General features: G+C 42.8%; 1 protein-coding gene across 5 annotated transcripts in view; it reads left to right on the top strand.

The window, feature by feature from the left end:
- The window catches only part of sipa1l2a (signal-induced proliferation-associated 1like 2, genome duplicate a), an 80,328-nt gene that overhangs the window by 48,534 nt on the left and 13,405 nt on the right, over positions 1-18,389 (top strand). For all 5 annotated transcript variants that reach the window (XM_085478159.1, XM_085478157.1, XM_085478160.1 and 2 more), the window contains exons 9-14: positions 3,206-3,480; positions 8,795-9,046; positions 11,833-11,979; positions 13,486-13,589; positions 13,765-13,853; positions 15,016-15,389. In XM_085478159.1, coding sequence (XP_085334285.1) covers positions 3,206-3,480; positions 8,795-9,046; positions 11,833-11,979; positions 13,486-13,589; positions 13,765-13,853; positions 15,016-15,389 — 1,241 coding nt within the window. The remainder of the gene's footprint in view (positions 1-3,205; positions 3,481-8,794; positions 9,047-11,832; positions 11,980-13,485; positions 13,590-13,764; positions 13,854-15,015; positions 15,390-18,389) is intronic.

The raw sequence follows: 18,389 nt of genomic DNA, 5'->3' as shown, positions 1-18,389 counted from the left end.
TGAGAATGAATAAATGTGCACCTGAGCACAAAGATTCTGCATATCCTTACCAAAAAAAAAACAGCCACACCAGAACCTGAAGAAGTCTTTCCCATAATTACTCTTTAAAGGACACGGATGTCATTCAGCGTCTACACACACTCATCTTAAGCAAGGACAGAGCGGGATATATTAGCATTCGTGATTAGCCAAAGGACATCACTTCCTCATTTGCTATGCTAATTTCCCCTCACATTTTCTGTCCACTTCTCCAAGGAATTCCTGATTAATATTCCACAGCCCAGTTTTATAAAGTATTATAAAGTTAGTACGGATCGCTGTTTGTGTTGTGATACAGGCAATGGAGCAGCAAGCTGTAGGCACATTTATTTGGGTATAAGCTGACCAGGCATACTTGTTCCCAAAGGTGTCTGCATTTTCCCAAATGTCCTGGAGGTTGACTCGAATCAAATTTCATTGGTGGGATTTACAGGCTGCCCGACCTGTGATGTAATGTGAACAGATTGCCAACTGTAACACACAGAGGAGCCCAGTGTGAGAGCGCAACTAAAAGCTTTGTGATAGCGTCCTGCTCTCCGGGTTGCGGAGCTGGTTGGCCGCATGTTCAGTTTTTACGATGCATGTTCTCTTTGCTCGGGTGCCACATATGCCACTTTCTTTTGTCTGGTTGGGTTTTGTTTTGCATGTTTTGGAACTAAATAATTTGGAATAGTTTTATAATACTATATTGTGTTTATCTAGATTAAATATGTATTAAATTAGTTATAAGTTTTTAATCATTCTCCTAACTCCAAACCTTGCAATTACATTGCTTTTCTATTTGATATATGATGACATTTTAAACACTTGTAATTGTATTTGTAAACAATTTTCTGATTCCTTATCATTTATGCTGTCAGTAGTAAAATGCCATGGTAGCCTTTATGATTATTTCTTTATTCAAACAACAATCCAAAAAGCAACAAGCAATTTTACTGGCACATATAACAGAGAGAAGCAGCATGTTGATCAATAAAAGAGCTTCTTAATTAGTGCTCATTAGCACCATTTTGAGGTCATACATGTTGTTACAGACAAGTAAAAGCTTTGATAACCTCCTGCAGTCCCACAGTGCTGCTGAGCTCCGTTAAGCTAAAATATTCAGAATCACACAAGAAGCTACATGACGTTGATGCCGATTCCTGAAGTATAAAGCGGCCACAGATTTACCAGTCCGCACTTCCAGTAGAATGACAAGGTTTTGTCATGTCTGAGAAACATGCAGACGGTGCCATCAGTGTCAGAGCAGTGTCCGACTGTCAGACCTATCACTGAGGAACAGTGCCAGTAACACTGTTTGGCAACAGTAGTTACAACAGATTTGAGGCTGATAATGTTTGTTGTAGTTTTTATGGCCGGTTATTAGTCTGTTATTGGTTTGGCCAGCAGGACGTGCACACATGTTGACTTTATGTCCCTTTTCTCATCCAAGTATCTTCATAGGCCACAAATACCTCCTGTGAGATGATGGATGCACTCTTAGAGTCAAGCGTTATGAATCTGAGCAGCTCGTAGGAGAACCTGAGCAGATTAATTTGGTGGTTGGACTGAATAAAGGGCTCTAATGAAAGCATTTAGAAAGCTATTATTTAGGCCTAATGGATTTCTGAAAAAGGGGTGTTTGATTCATGGTCCCAAACGCAGAAGCCTTCATACACAAACCATTTAGTCCAGACTTTACCCCGGAGAACTTTTATGTTTCATATTTCCAGTTCTTTTTGGAAATTTAAAATGATTGCTAAGTTTTTGGCGTCTTTTCTCTAGATTTTGAACCCGAAGTATCTTTGGCTTCTTATTTATTAGCACATAAAGCAGGGACTGTGTTTGTGTATAATTACTGGATGGGCTCCTTTGCTGAAATTTTACAGTTGTATCCTATTAAGAGGACAGTTATTGCATGATGGTTCATAATGGGGTTCTGCTGACGTGAGAATCTGGTGTGGAGTGTTGACAATCCATAGTCTGTGTTAATGTGTCCCTGAAGCTAGTTGCCACTCTGAAGCAAATGGAGGCAGTCACCCACAACTGAACCGAGACTAATCCAATGGGTGATTAAAGCTCGTTGGATGTAGCGTGAGGTTTTATTCCCCATTCGTTGTCATAAACCGTGTAGTCCTAATGTGTTCTCGCAGTGTAGCTATAATGTAGTCAGTCATTTTATGTCATCAGTGTGCAAATAGGTGCTCCACTACTCCACTTACTTTGCTGTGTTTGTGTTGTGCTGAAATAAAACCATTGAAGCAAGTAGGTTGCCTGAACTTTTACTGAACTGGAGTTGCATTAAAGCGAAGGATGATGCCAAGCCGCCACTGAGCAAAGCGAGCAGCTTAATTTGCATGTAAGCTCATAATTGGACAAGACCCAACTTTCATTTTCATCCAAGAGCGCAACTGACAAGCAGAGACTGTCCACCAAGAATCCTTAGGGAAAGTGTCACGTCTCTGGCAGCAGTCTGCACAATGGCGAGAGAGGGTGAAGTGAGTGAGTCATCTTTTCATGCTGGGTGTGGGGGGGAAAGTGCTTTAATTAACTGCCAGTTGATGCAGATTATGTATTTGTATATAAATATTACGCTCCAAACTTCTCCCTTGACACTGACTTTACCTAATAGACTCGGCTCTGTGGACATGTCCGTGTCTCAGGGGCCAATTAGATCTGCGTTCCCCGTGCAGCATGAAGAAAAGAGCTACTGTAGTTACTGTCCACAGAGACAGGTGTGTATTTGTGTGCGGCTCTTTGGCAAGACGGTTAGCCGTGCGATGTAGCCTCTTATTAACTTCAAGTTTGAAAGGTTCTTTGAATTAGCCAAACAAACATGCTGGAGGCTTGCTGCCTAAGGACTTCTGCTTCTGCTTTGGAGGCTTTGGTAGTATTTTTCTTGTGCATGCATGTGTAATAAAACCCACACACATCTTACAAATGATGCAAACCATTCGCTGTTGGAATATACTCTGTTAGCTTTGAAGGCTCTTATTAAAGAATATTAAGATCATTCATTTTTCTCTCTGTCTCATCTCCTCACTGTCATGTGTATTGCATTCTGTTTCCAGCTAAAGTATCTATTAAGTCCTTCGGTTTTTAAAGCTCAGGATCTGTGCCGTGAAATACAAATTCACCTGCCTTTTATCGTAGATTATAAAAACGGCCGTTTTCATTCTGCTTCCAGATCGCCACCAGAGGGTGCGAAACCACGGAGATGACACTTCGCCGGAATGGCCTCGGCCAGCTCGGCTTCCACGTCAATTTCGAGGGCATCGTAGCCGACGTGGAGCCCTTTGGTTTCGCCTGGAAGGCAGGACTGAGACAGGGCAGCCGACTGGTGGAGATCTGCAAGGTGGCCGTTGCTACCCTCACTCACGAGCAGATGATTGACCTGCTGCGCACCTCAGTCACCGTCAAAGTGGTTATAATTCAACCTTATGAAGATGGCACTCCCCGAAGGTAAACCCTCACTCTTTGGTCGTCTCATTTTCACCTCGGTGCAAACACTTTTGTTACAGCAATTAAGCCAAAATGACTTAAAATCAAATGCAGATTTCCTGTTGTTGTTTCCTGTTGTCCTGCGGTTAGCGAGACAGAAGCAGGTGCTCCCCCCAAAATTAATGAAGCCATAACAGAAAAGTAGTTTGGTTTACTTCTTTTTTCCTGGCAGGTGGTGTAAATTAGCTTGACATTTGCTCTCGTGTTTGAGGCGATTAGCATAAAGAAATGCTTACATACTGTTTGTGTTGCACCGGAGATGATGTCGTCCTCCACTGATTTCTCTGGAGATAGTCTTTCTTTGTTGCGAGAGAAATCTTCAGCAGGCCTGCGGAGCCGCAGACACGGACAGTCAGCATTTCCCACTAATGATAATGAGAAGAGGCTTTTGATTAATGGCTCAACTCTCGCTGCCTTTGTTTGACAGCTCACATTTGTAGATGGCTTTTCTCTAACCTCGCTCAACGTTCTGTTCAGCAATTAGGATGGGAGTGTGTGCCTTTTTTTAGGGACACACTCCCACGTAGAGAGTCCACCGCCCTTGAAATAAATGAGGGAGCGTGTTTCAAATGATTTTTTTTCCTTTGTGTGTGCGTGATGGGAAGAGACGAAGGTCTGTGTAAAATGCTTGTTCTGAAAGCACATCTGCTTGTTTTGTCTGTGCGAGACAGACAGCACTGTGAAATCGTATCCTACACTCCTTCACACTCACATTTTCGACATCTTTGTTTTTCTTCGGCTTCAGGCTGACAGATTTATGTACCAGGAAAATGCTGGTTCCACTTTGTCACAGACAGCCACGACAGAATGGCTTGACAATGTGCAGAAAGAATATTTCAATACAAACCCATTTTTCTGTTTGTGTTGTTACAGGTAATGCTAATATACCAGCTAATCGTTAAAGGTAATAACACATAGATAACAGCAGTTAATGAACCACTGTGTATTTTCATTCTTTGACTGTATTTGTGTGCTTTCTAAACGCATGAAGTAAAGTGGCGATTGGTGAATATCTTGATAAATCCCTGATGGGTGAGTGTTTTGGTAAATAATGATAATGACAAGCCTTGCTTAATGTTCTGAATGAATATATGATTAAACAGCTGTGTGTATGTGTGCATCAAAATATAAAGCATGCATAGTAGTTAACTTTTGCTTTCCGGTCTGGCAACAGAGGAGCAACATTTTTGCTCCCCCAGATGGCGAGCTAACGTGTGTTGTCTGTGAAGCCAACAGAGCAGCCTCTCTGGCAGAACCGGCGTCTAAGCCTCTCGCCACGATCTGTGATGATACACGACGATGCAATCATCGTCGCGGTCCGGGGACGAAAGAAGCAGATAAAACGGAACATCCTCCGAAACTGGTTTTGTCTCCACAAATGTGTCCAGCTTATCAGAGCAGTATTTACAGGATGGAGATAGAGAGAGCTTTTGGTGTGGCATCTGTGCCAGGTGAAGACTTCTGGCTTGGTTTAGCTGAAACCACTGAAGTGACTGTTTAATGGGAGCCTGGACAGCCAATAAGAAATGGGGTTAGAAATAAACATAAATGAACAGAAGCTTGTGCAGTGATTACGTCATACTAAATGTGTATAATATGTGTTGTGACGCGTTATGAACAGAGTGTGACCCATATATATCGCATTTGCTAATAGAGGCATCTGGCAGATTAGTGAGCATTAGTAGCAGCAGAACGGCAAACTGGTCAGTGCTGCTGAGCCTTCCCCGTCCCCACTGAAACACAGTTCCTCAACGCCGCCCCCATGAGAACCAAACGCCTCCATCTAAGCTCCTCTGAATATTCTCCCAAGACTCCCAACAAATCAAGAGGTGAGAGGTCAGGTGAAGAATCTCGAGGGCCCTCAACACTTTTCGCTGCTGCGTCTTGGAGTTGCTAAAGTGTTGCAGTCAACAATAAGTGCTCCAGTTTCTCTGGCATTATCTCAAAGGAAAGGAATTCAGCAGGGGGCCCGAAGGCCCCAGTCAGTCCCCCGTGGCCAGAGAGATGAGGACTAATCTAGCAACAATGGACAAGAGTCTCATGACCGTCAAACAATGGCTCCACGCTGCTACCATGACAAGGAAAAATGTTTTCATAAGTACATGCGGTGGCTGGAAGGAGCTTCCTCTTTATTCTTTTTAAATCGCTCCAATATTGTTTAGGCTTCCTATTTTTGTGATTCGGCGAGGAGTGATGTTGTCATCTTGTTGCTAAGATTATGTCACATTAGATTGCAACAAGGAATCATTTATACAGTGTAGCATTGTTTTGTGGCAAACCTCCTAAAGCTGTTTATGCCCTAAATGGATTTACCCTGCTCTGCCTGAAGCTGTGAGAGGTCTCTAATATTAGCCTTACCTAGTACTGTATTTATTTACACTGGGGGGCAGGATGTGGTTATAGCTCAGCACAGTACCAGAGGCTTTTCCATCATCACTCTGAAAAGCCTTAAACAAGTTCAGCATGTTAGCTTTGGATCAAAACTAATGAGAAAAAGATGAAAAAGATTAGCTCTTTGAAACAGGAATGCGATGTACAGAACATGGTAGAGATTGTATGTTTTGGTATGCGGTCATCAGAGATGTAAGGATAAACAGAAGGATCAGTACAATATGGACTAAAATGTATGTTCATTACAAGACATACAAATAGAAGCAGAACATAAACTGCTACGTGGCCAGTAAGGATTTTTTTCCCCTGAAATTTATTCCGGCTGAGTCCCGGCTTTTTGTTTCTCTTTTTTTAATATCATATTGTCGTTTTAGGTTTTAATTGCAAAGATTTACTTTTGAAATGGTGTCTTCAGCCTGTGTCACAGTGTTGACGATGACATTCAGATGGCCACTTGTGACCTTTCCTTTGTAGTGCCATCAGACTTGTCATTGTGGATTTTCATATGGACTGAAGCAAAGCTGGATTTCTCACTTCCCATGCCAGCACCCACCCAAGATGGAGCACCACTAAACCCAAAGAAACTAGAAACTGCATCACAAATTGTCCTACTTAATCCCCTTGCATTCTTCATAGGAGCTGGGGCGGGGGGGTTGGGGGGGGGGGGGGGGGGGTTCTGCAAAGATCAGTCTGTTTTTTTTTCATCTTTAAGTCTTCAGCACACCTCGTTTAATGAACCCTTTGACAACAGTCTGCACAGCACTGGTGGAGGTCACGACCTCTGTGACTCTTTGCCGTGACAAGGACTATGACTGTGGGAATGGATTAGCATGTCCCCCTCACTTGCTGGCCCTGTCATTGGACTGACAGCTCTCTGACTCAGGTCTAAGGTCCTGTTGTCACACTGATCTATTGTGACATGGCTGAAGGAGCTGAATGTTCTCCACCAATCACCCACTAACAAATTTTGTTGTCAAAGAGCTTTATTTTTAGTTGTGCATTGTCTCCAGTTGTGTAGTTTTCTCTAAGCTTATGTAGGCCATTGTGGCATAATTTATAGCCACTCACATTAAACTGGGAGAGAGGCGCAGCAGTTCTTTTTGGAATCAGAGGAAAAAGACGGTTATTTTTCTCACCAGTCACTCGCTTCCTCCTCTGCTCATGCCTGGCTGGACATGTCCGACAGCTTCTCCTGCAACACCAGCTTCCAGGTAAAGTTTTCTAACTGTTGACCAAACACCAGTTTCCTGCCGTTTCCTTATGATTTATACACTCAGTCTCGGGTCGCCTTTATACAAGAGGCACATTCCTTATACATGAATATGAAGGCTGTTCCCATTAAGTCTGCAGTTGTACTGCTGATGGAGATTATTTGGATCATATGGGCAAATCACTTTGTCACTTCTTGGTCATTCTGGAGCAAAAAGCACAGCAAGAGAATAAAGCTGAGACCTTCACTGTTGACAAGCTGTTAGCTGGGGGATAGCTCTTTTCTTTGTAGAGTAATGATGTGTGGCAACCTATTATGACCACACACATGTGCTCTCTCTCTGTCACACACACAGACATATACACACACAGTTAATCAAGCTAGTGCCAACCATGTTGAAAAACAATTGACCAGCAGTCTTTTTTATTTTTTGGGTCTTTTTTTGTGTCTGGAACAATAATTGAAAGACCTCGGCGAGCTAATTGAGTGTAAAGAGGTAATGTTCTCATCTCTAAGCTTTTTTACGCATACAACAGCTTCACTTGTGCTCAATACTCTCACTGTCCTATATACCAAACCAGTGATGCATGCAGCATGCATATTGTGAAAACAATTAAGTATGTACACCGTAAGATGTGCAGGATGTAGTTCTTCATCATGAATGAGGCCAGCTGGCGGTGACATCAACCAGATGTGAGAGGACACGGAGGAAGAAGCAAAGGATGATCTTCTAGTTATATCTTATAACACAGCCCAGCCACCCATGGCCCAGACTGATGAAAGGGTCCTTCTGAGAAGGATTACTACTCCCCCCTCCTTCCTTCAGTGCACCCTCCTCAAACCCTTCTATGTATACATTTATGACCACAGCAAAAGTATACAGAGCTTTCCACTCCCCAGTGGATGCTGGAAAATGGACTTTAAAGGGGGTGGGGAGGGGGGGGGGGGTTGGCAAGTGTAATCATTAGGGTCATGCTTGATATGCCTTTGGAGAGTGAGCAGAGTGTTCACACTTTTTAACCCTGACCCACTTTTTAACCCCCATCCCTCCCCTTCTTTCCAAACATACGCACCAAGCCGCTGCCTCGGTGATTAATGTTGCATGAAATGGCATCACAGGCCTTGTCCATCCCAGAGATCTTCACTGATGTTAGCAGTAAGTGGATGGAGACGGTGCACCGAAAAGCTACCAGTGTGTAGCAATTCGGGGAATACCCATTACTGGCCGACGGGCGAGCTCAGATTTTTAGCTTTGTGAAAATGATCGGAAATGGTGGGAAACTATTTTAAGTGATGTTAGTGCTCCGCTTACACTTGCAAATGTGTGTGAACATGTTTGTGGGTCTGTTGTTGTCAGTAGTGCAGAAATAAACACTATATAAGTCTAAAGATCTGGCTCAGGGTAAATAAAAGTATTTGTGTGCTTCAGCAGGGTCCTGGAGAGGCAACGTGAGAACACTTCACCCTGGTTTTCACAGATTATTATGAAATTTTCAGTTTCATGGCTGAAAAATATTAAAATATTTAACATATTGTGATGTGAGGTTATAGGTCAAATTAATAGGTTCAATCCTGCTAATTAATCATTCGCATAACTTAAAACGTCATCTCCTATCATTTTCTGTTCATTGATGAACTTTGACCCTTGGTTCCCTCTCACCCCTCTCCTCTCAGGGGCTGCTCCGAGCTCTACCGCATACCTATGGTGGAGTACAAGGTGGACAGCGAGGGTACGCCGTGTGAGTACAAGACGCCCTTCAGGAGAAATACCACCTGGCATCGGGTGCCCACGGCTGCCGGAGCGCTATCCCGAGGCTCGCCCACTCAGGGCCCCGACCGCTTGCAGTGTCAGCAGATCCTCCAGCAGCACCAGGCAGCTATCCCGCGAAGCACCTCCTTTGATAGGAAGTTGCCAGATGGTTCCAGGTGCTCACTATTCTCCACTTCAGTTTTCTTCGGTTGTTTGCCTATGCCCAATTTGGCACTTATTAAGGGTTGAAAGCAACGCTTGAATATGGGCGATCGAATAACTGTACGGTAGAGAGGCTGCATTACAAAAGCACAATGACAAAAAACACTGTTCACTGCTTAATATTGAGTCACATACAAATAAAGGAGCTTAAATGGTTATCCACGCTGAAAGAAAATAGCTTCTCCACTCGGTCTTTATGAATGTGGTTATCCACTGATGGTTTTATCATATATTTCATGTGTAAGCATTGCACACATGCCAGGACAAATTTACATAATGTCACAGTTGTGCAAAAAGGCAAAGGAAAAAAACATTAACTAAACAAATTAAGAAAAGAAATGATCCTGTGAGACATTTTTTAATTTTTTTTTTTAACACACAAACTTTCTGCTCAAGGTTTTTCAGAAACGGAGGCTCGTCATCAAACACGACAGTGTAAAGACGGCGTCCTTTCAGATGAAATCTTTGAACTCTCAGCCTTTCTTATTTAGAAAAGAGCTGCAGTTACACTTTGAGGAGCTGTTATTGTGCTCGGTTATTTGCATACATATAAATGGCGCATTTTAGTTAAATGAATTCACGGCTCCGCTTTCATCTCCCTTTGGATGATAAGGCTGCGCTCAGACTTTGTTCCCGTCCTCGGCTCTGTCTCTTTTGGACATCTCCATTGAGCCATGTAAAGCAGTGATTTGTTCACTCTAATGAAACCCCTACAGTCACGATAACCTTTCCAGTGTGTCACACCGACTCCCCGCCACCCACCCGCCCGTCCAGTATTGCCTGTTTTGACTATACTGGGATAATGGCCGCCTTCTCTGCCTGGAGTCCCTAGCAGTCGGAGCTCTCCGTTCTCACTCCCCTCCTCCTTTCTCTCACTCTCCAACTCCCCCACTCCCTCCCTTTTCCTGCACCCTGCTGAGGAGGTGGTGATGGGGACACTGACACAGCTCCGCTCATCTCATCCAATTACTGCAGAAACAAAGAGAGTGCTCTTCCCTAGACCGCGATATGAAGCGCCCCAGAGGGAGTGGGAGTAGAGAAGGAGGAGGGGAAGGGAGGAAGACGAGACTGTGTCATAAAGTCGCAGGATCTGTAGGAATAAATCAGAATGAGTTAGCCGGACATTTGTTTGTGCTGCTCAACTAATTTTATTTTTAAAAAGCACCTTTTTTAAAAATCCACATACTCTGATTGAGGTCTGAACAAAAACCGAATCACTAACCTTCCCGTTAAATTTAAATGAACAAAAATGGAGCCTGACAGGTGGTCTCACTAAATTACTCATCTCACAAGGCTTTGAGGGGGCATGGACCCATTTGTCTCGCAAGGCCGCGCGAGAATCTTTATAGCTCGGATAAAGCGCCATTTCATCACACGTATAGCTGGATTTAGACTTGCAACCATAAAATATGACGACTGCTTCACAGCCAAATGAGACCAACCCTCTGATCGCTCCCCTCAAAATTTTTTTTTTTTTCCTTAACATGAGGAGAAGAAGAAAAAAGGAGAACGAAAAGCAGCCGCTTCTGTCTCAAATTGAAGTGCCTGGACTTAGTTGGACACTTGACTAACACAGCCGGAGAGAAAACAGCGATCCGGCCAGAGTGTTTGATGATGTGTGGCACAACTGAGATACTGACAGTTTATTTCCCTGTGGAGGGGGAAAAAGGAAACCGAACAAGGAAGCAGAAAGTGTTGATGTTTAATTTGGGTCGCCTTGTGAATGTTTATACTTGCATTTTTTGAATCAGAGCTCTACCGGATCATTTTCAGTCGCTTATCTGCAAATTTCCAATCTTTGAATACCTGATCCAGGTGACAATCTCTCTTGGCTTTGCATTTAATAAAGATTTAGTCATTTCAGACCTGGTTCCAAACTAATGTATAAGGACAAAAGAAGCAGATATAAGGAGTATAGGCTAACCGACAAGACTTGGCTTACGCTTTAATGTGAAAGCCATACTGCCTGTGTTATTGCAGTCTTATTTCCGTCCGCTCATCTTACCTCATTTGGCGTGCTGGTTAAAGGGAAGGCAGCAGACATAAGTCACATTCAGTGTGTATTTTTCACTGTATCGTCCACAAGTTTTTCCTGGCTAGACAAAAGCAAGCAAAGCATCTTATCTCAAGGTATTAGCTCAGAGGCTGTGATGGTCAAACTAGGTGAAAGGACTAAACTTCAGTAATAAGCTAAGCATGAGGAATCGCACAGAGAATCATCATCTGGATTGCTGAATGAGGTTAATGCCATAATTAACCTCTTTCTCTGCCTTTGAAAATGAGACACCTTTACCTCCTCTAACATTATCTCACATTGTCTGTGAAGGTTCTCAGTCATCCAGGTCATCGTAGTCAAAGGAGCTTGCAAAGAAAAGCGTCTGGACTTCTTGAAGTCCAGACGCTTTTCTTTGCAAGCTCCTTTGATCATCTCACATTGAGTTTTCTTTCTTCTTTTTTTTTTTTTTTGAAAGCCTTTAATGATGCCCTTAAGATTCAGTCCTTCCAAATGATAATTTGATGATGATCATTTAACAATCATTTGATAATACCCCCCTCTATTTATGTCCCTATACATTGTGGACTTTTTATTTTTGTTGTTTTAAAGTGCAATTTTAGGATATTATCTGCACTTTATAAACAAATAAGCTGTTGGTATTAGAACTACAACTGTATATATATTATGGGCTATCTGTAATCATTTTTAACCACTCCTGTCTGTTGTCCCTCTTTTTTTCTGCAGAACTGTGCAGGATATGGAGAATCCCCAGGTCACCTCATGTAACAAGGGAGACCAGCACTACCGCAGTTCCCCCAGCAACCAGTCGTCCTCCAGTGATCCAGGGCCCTGTGGCAGCAGCACATGGTCCCAGCAGCCTGGATATGATGGGTACAGGACCACGGCAGTGTCAATTTTTTTTTTTTTTTAGTTTTTTGGAAATAACCTTTAAGTAGTCCCTCCAGGATTATGCGGTTTTACAGTAATGAATGCAGCTCCAATCAGTCCCAGCACTATTTCTGAGAACTTGCAATTTTGCAAAATGACAGCAATTTTTCCACATGAAATGACCAAATCATCAGTGCACTTTTGGCCAGTCGTCATGCTTTTTTTTTTTTTTTTTTTTTTTTTCTTTCTTTCTTCTAGGAAGTAATCTAACAAAACAATAAAATTACACCTGTCATGGTCTAATACCACATCCAGAACATAATGGAGAGAAGATGGAAGATGAGTTTTATTTAACATGCATTATTATAGCTTCCGTGAAGTCATCTCAAAGCTTTACTTTCAAGATGTCTTTCAAAGACGAACAGAAAAGCTACCTCGAATGTAAATGGGCACTTTTTAATTTGAAGCATGCAGTTAAAGGCTGTTGAAAATCCCACCTAAGTGAAGTGTTTTTCTTACTTTGGGCACGTACTTCTCATGCTATTCAGTAAATTAAAGAATGGGTGGCACTTAAATGTAATTGGAAATCATTTTTAAGGAATCTGACTGACTGACTGACGTGGCGATCTAACAAACTATGACAGAATTTTGGAGAACGATTTAATTTAAAGGGTTTAATGAATAATCAAAAGAGAGAAATTATTCAGAGTCAGAGTATTTGGCTTTGTATCATCTGTCAACTTAATTATTGCCACAACAAATTCTTTCTTGTCATCAAATTTTCCAGTTCACTTATTTTACTCAATTTTTTTTTTTTTTTTACAATGTTCTTTTCAACATGTTGGTCTTTATCATTTCGTCAATTATATAACGATGTCACGGAGCAGCCCAGACTGTAGACTGCGCAGGCGTAACATCTGTCAGGCTGATTCTTGTACATGAGCAGAATCCATGAGAGACCGACGTCTGTCTGTAAGTGGTTACAGACCATGACAACAGGCTTAGCTCCCCACTGCTGCCTTTTCTGTCAGAGGCCTCAGATGTGCATTGAACACCCGAGGACCACTGCGCCCTGTCAGAGCTGCCCCGATGCAGAATGGCAGACATGTCGACTGATCTGCCGGGCTTTGTCGGAGATCAGGAGACAATGCGGCCTCTGTTCATCTGCTGTAAACTTTATTAGCTCTAAAAGGTTTAACTAAGACGCGCATTTGAAAAAAAATTGCTGCTCTTACCCTTTTGTCAAGAGGTAAAAAGCACTCGGCAAGCTGAGTCCAATGAAAAAAGGTCTTTTGTCAGCGTTGTCTGGCAGCTTCTTTATTCTATTATGAGCTCAAGTGTTTTGACCTTAAATGATGTTGAGCTAATTGCTGTACATCTGTGGTGAATCTATTGAAGCCTTTCTCTTAATTGAATAGAGAGCACACTCTATAGAAAAACGAATTTATGGCCCATTTTCCCCCTCCTGCCCTCTTTTTCTCCTTTTTCTTTTTTTTCTCCCCCCATCAGGTGTCCCTCCCCTATCCTGCATGAGCGGGTAGGGGACATCCAGGGAGGGGATGGAGAGATCCACAGAGAGAGAGAGCCCACCCTGGAGAGGACTAGGTCTGCAGGTTAGTCTGAAGTAGTCATTGTTAACATGCATGTCTGTATAGCAAGAGTGTAACAATCCTGAAACCAAAGCAAATCTCACAAACTGTTGTCCACATATCTTGCTGCCATCTTTTACATACAGTCTGTGAATCATGCCATCTGCTTCTATAGTAACAGTAACTTCTGGCTCCACAGAGGCCAAATGGCACATCCCCTCCACCAAGATCCTGAACCCTCTGAAGCAAAGAGAAGGAGGAAAGGACTCGCCCAACAAGCTGTCCAGGGTAAATGTCTGATCCACTTTCACTTTATTGAAGCCGACCAGGTGACTTGAATATAGTTTGGAAGTCTATTTGCGACTTTTGGGAAGGTCTTCGTATACTTGGTCTGATTCAGCCTTGAAGTGTGCTGTGCTGGCATTAGAGTCTGTGTAAGACCTGCTATATCCCACAACTGTTTCAGGCTGAGCTCAGATTGCCCTTGTTTCTGGGCTTTGCTGCAATCAGTTCAATTGGGGCAGATGTTCATGTTGTCCCCTCTAGACGCTCTTTGCAGTTATCGCTTTCCCTTCATCAGCATGCTAAAGGAAATCTCATCTCATCACTGTTTCAGGTTGTTTCATGCGTTTCTAGGACACCTTTTCCTTGAAGGTTGAATATATTAAGTGTTTTAGCCCCTCGTTTCTCCTTTCTCTATATTCTCCCCACTCCCTCTGATTTATGGTTATTTTGCCCAGCACTGCCTTCCTTTTTTCTTTCTCCTCAGATGCTGGAGGCCGGCTAATGCACCTAAACAACATGTTTTGGTGTTTTCCACCACTGTTGGAAGTGGATAAAAAATTAAACCATTTTCTTGGCACTGTACATCTCTAATGTACTGAGCCTGCTTTTTCAACTGTTTTTTCTATGCTGTGACTAAAACCGCATCAATAATTTAGCAGTAAATCATAGTAAAGGTGACATCGCAGAACAAACCTTTGCAATTCATGGCTTACGTTCTAAAATAAGGCGTAGCTGTTGATCCCCATGGTTTGAAACTGATGATGCACATTGGAATAAGTTGGTGTGACCTTAAATGTATTTGAGCTTGAGGGATAAAAGAGCTAAAAAAACAAAGCTTATGATCATCTGGATTCCTCAAATAAGTATCACAATTTCAGAGTTTGCACGCAAAGTATGTGACATTCAGCATAGTCTGTTTTTATTCCTGCCTACATATTACTGTCAACTACTTGACAGTGTAATGGGCCTCAAGAAAACAAGCTGTTGCCTCAGTCAGGGACACATGACCGTGTGAGGAAGCCTGATGGGTAAACCCCCTCCTTGCCTGGTAGGGCAAGAATGTTAAAGCATCCGTAAGAATTATTTGCAGCTGCTGTTTGACCTTGTTTGATTTACTGTGTTTCTTTCTCCTTCACCCCTCTCGCTCTCTCCCTCTCTGTGCCAGGCGGGTGATAAAAACTCAAGCCACTCAAGTAGCAACACTCTTTCAAGCAACGCCTCCAGCAACAGTGACGATAAGCACTTTGGCTCTGGGGACCTGATGGACCCCGAGATGCTCGGCCTCACGTACATCAAAGGCGCATCCACTGACAGCGGCATAGACACTAATCCCTGCGTGGCCCCCGGGGCCCGAGTGTTGCTGCAGGGAAGAGTCGGGGAGCAGGGACACCCGTGGGTGTCGGAGCACCACGAGGATGGAGCGTCGGAAGAGGATCATGGGAAAATGTACCTACCGCAGGGCTATGCTTCTGCCATTTTGTCTAGCCATGTGACAGAGGGCAGTATCGGGGACCTGAGCGAGATCTCGTCCCACTCCAGGTACAGCATTTTTGTCCTCGTTTGTACAAAACAATTGACTTTGGCTGAGTGAGTTACAAATTAAAGGATAACTTTAAATGGAAGTTGTTGAGTATGCAGCGCTGAACCTTGCCTTAACTGTTATTAGATCTCAAACAAATTTAGCACTTAAGTGAGATTTTTGGATGCTTGTCTTAAAATGTGCTTTCTAAATCCATCATGAAAAACACAGAGCGTCTGATAGACTTCAAGGATTCATGCTCCGCAGCGCTGAAGTTGTTCTGGAGCATGAACACCTTCCTAGCAGGCTTTAACGCTTTCCCCCATAAAGACGACATTTGATGACCTTTTCACACCGCCGTGCATACCAATAAAGATGTGGTTTTATGACCATTAGAGTAGTTTCTGGGTTTTCCCAATAGTAGCTACATAAGCAGAGACTACCCTCAGTAACTCCTGATGCAAACAGTCATTTTGTTCTATAAGCAGGCCTGAAATATGACCTAAAACCTCTCAGTCCAGAAGCTCCTAGTAGGCTTTCAAGGGGTAAAAGGTTTACAGTCAATTACAGCACTCTGTTTTTCTTTGCTGTGGTCAAATAGTTTTTCCTGGTGTGGCTTAGTTCCATCTTTTGGGGTCATTGATTTGCCTTTGTGAACTTTCAAACACCCCCTTTTTTTAAATGGCTCTCGGCAAAATCCACTATATTCCACCACGTAGATGTTTTCAGGCCCACTATCTGTTGAACACATGCAGAGACAAACACGTGCACAAAAGGAAGGTTTCTGGCTGTTAGCTGACCTTTTCACCCAGCCGTGCCCCCTCTCTGCTGACACACAGTCTGGATCATCCAGTTGTGCTGAAAGCTCCTGGTTGGTGTTGCTGTCAGGCCGAGGCAACATCAGGAGGCTCATCACACTATCCTTTAAGTCCTCCTTACCTGACCTGGGACCATCTGGGAAAGAGAAATGGTGTCATTGAAGGTCGGCCCTGAAGCCACTCAGTCTGTCTGTATGAAGCAGCACGGGTGACCATTTGTTGATGTCATATAGGATTATGGTCCCCCAGTCTGTTGAGATCATTGACCTGTTTGGGGGTATGAAGAAGTAACCGTGCCAGGTAGAGCTGGGCGATAGAACGATAACGATATGTATCGCGATATAACTTTTACTCGATAGAGAAATTAAGCTATCGCGATAGACCTCGCCGCTCTTGTCCTCTTAAAAAAAAAAAAAAAAAGGTCAGCCAATCCAAATTAAGTAGCGCAGAGCCGAACCAATCACAGCCGCAGCGTCACGTCGCGTGACTTGTTACGTACAGCACAAGTGCCAAGCCGCACCTGTGTTTGTTTGGGAAGCAGCCAGCGGGTAATGGAGGAAATGAGTGTGCCGACTAGAAAAATCAACCGAGCGTGACCGAAGAGAAAACAGATGATGGTTCCAATGCCGGAGAAATTGTCGAACGGAAGAGCCAAAGAAGTTCCGTAGTGTGAAGGTATTTCGGCTATTTCAAGTCTGACAAAAAACAGAGTAGCGTGCACTGTAAATGTGCCGAAAGCAAGTCTGGAAATACAATAAACTGGTGCATGCGTCACACTGTGCGCCACGTTATTGTTTCAGTGAAATGAATTTCTACAATACTGTTACTGTTAATTCTACTCTCTGCAGTGTTTAAATGCTTACATATACACACAGTTACTGTCCCTCCACACACGAGACTGGGTTCTGCTTCTATGCCCCAGCTTTGTTTACTTTTTCCCACCGAGGCTTCTAGACTTCTGATTGGCCAACATTTCTGCACGGTTAGGAATCTAGCGCCACCTGCTGCTTTGGCATGTTCATAGCAGCGTTTTCCTTCATTTCTCCCTTTATGTGTGGACGGGATTATTTTTTAAAACGAAAACTGAAAATCTCAGTTTTCAAAAATACCCGTGTACGTGTGGACGTAGCCTCAGTCTCTGACTGGAAGCGCTAATTCGTCATTCGGCTTTTGTCAGACTAAAGTAACTGTTAAAACTGTTTGAAAAGCTCAGCTATACAACAAGGAGAGATTGAGAATTTCCTTTTAGTTCTCAGTTTATTTGATATTGACAAAGGTTAGTCAGTTTTGTCTGTTCTTCTGTAAAACAAACTAAGATTTATTTTTAGAATTAATATTTTGTTTCTAAGTGGAATTGACAATTTAGTCTGTTTCGTTTGTTCTATTTTGAAACTTAAACGCTTTAGCGGCTGCCTTTTGTGTAGTTTGCAATATTTGCCTTTATTTATCTGAAAAAGTCTCATGTTCCTTAAGTACATCTACCCTGTTGAACTTATTATGGGAAATAAATATTTAAATAAAAACAAGCTGCTGATTATTTCACATTTTACTTGTGAGCAACGGCACATTTAAATCTTACAAATATAGTTATTTGGCTGATATCGTGATAGATATCGTTATCGCCTGAAATGAAAAAAAACATATCGTGATATGAAAAAATCTCATATCGCCCAGCTCTAGTGCCAGGATATCACTCAGAAATGAGAAAAGAGCCCATGCCATCACCTTGACTGCTCTGATGCTTCCCACCTTTTATGTAATGGTCTTTGACACCCGAGTGTCATCTGAGCAAACAGTGAAGCAGCAGGAGCACATTTGCAGGGTGTGGCACAGATGGGCATGAATATGGAAAAGCAGTGTGTTGTGCCTCCAGCCAAAGCGAGCTCTCATGTCTTTAGGGTGTTTTAGAAGAATGTTTGAGTAGCAAAACCCTAACGTCTTTTATGGACCTAAATCTGAGGTCCATCTCTGCAGCTAATAGATGAATCCTAATTAGGCAAAAACAAAAAAAACAGACACACACACAAACGATTCACTTTCATATTAATTATGGAAATAATGAAGGACGCTGTAGCAGATGTGAGACTGTGTATGGAGAGGGGGAGTGCTTAAATGTGAAAGGCCAATGGAAGATAAAGGAGCAAAGAAAGCAAAGCAAGGCAGCATTCATTACCTGATGCATGGCTCATTTTCACATCACTG

Source organism: Copadichromis virginalis, linkage group LG13, assembly GCF_057382275.1.
Source record: "Copadichromis virginalis isolate Kocher_CV1m ecotype Utaka linkage group LG13, C_Virginalis_male_GT1.1, whole genome shotgun sequence".
NCBI lineage: Eukaryota > Metazoa > Chordata > Actinopteri > Cichliformes > Cichlidae > Copadichromis > Copadichromis virginalis.
Note: the sequence above shows the minus strand (reverse complement) of the source record. Positions and strands in the feature narration are given on the sequence as shown.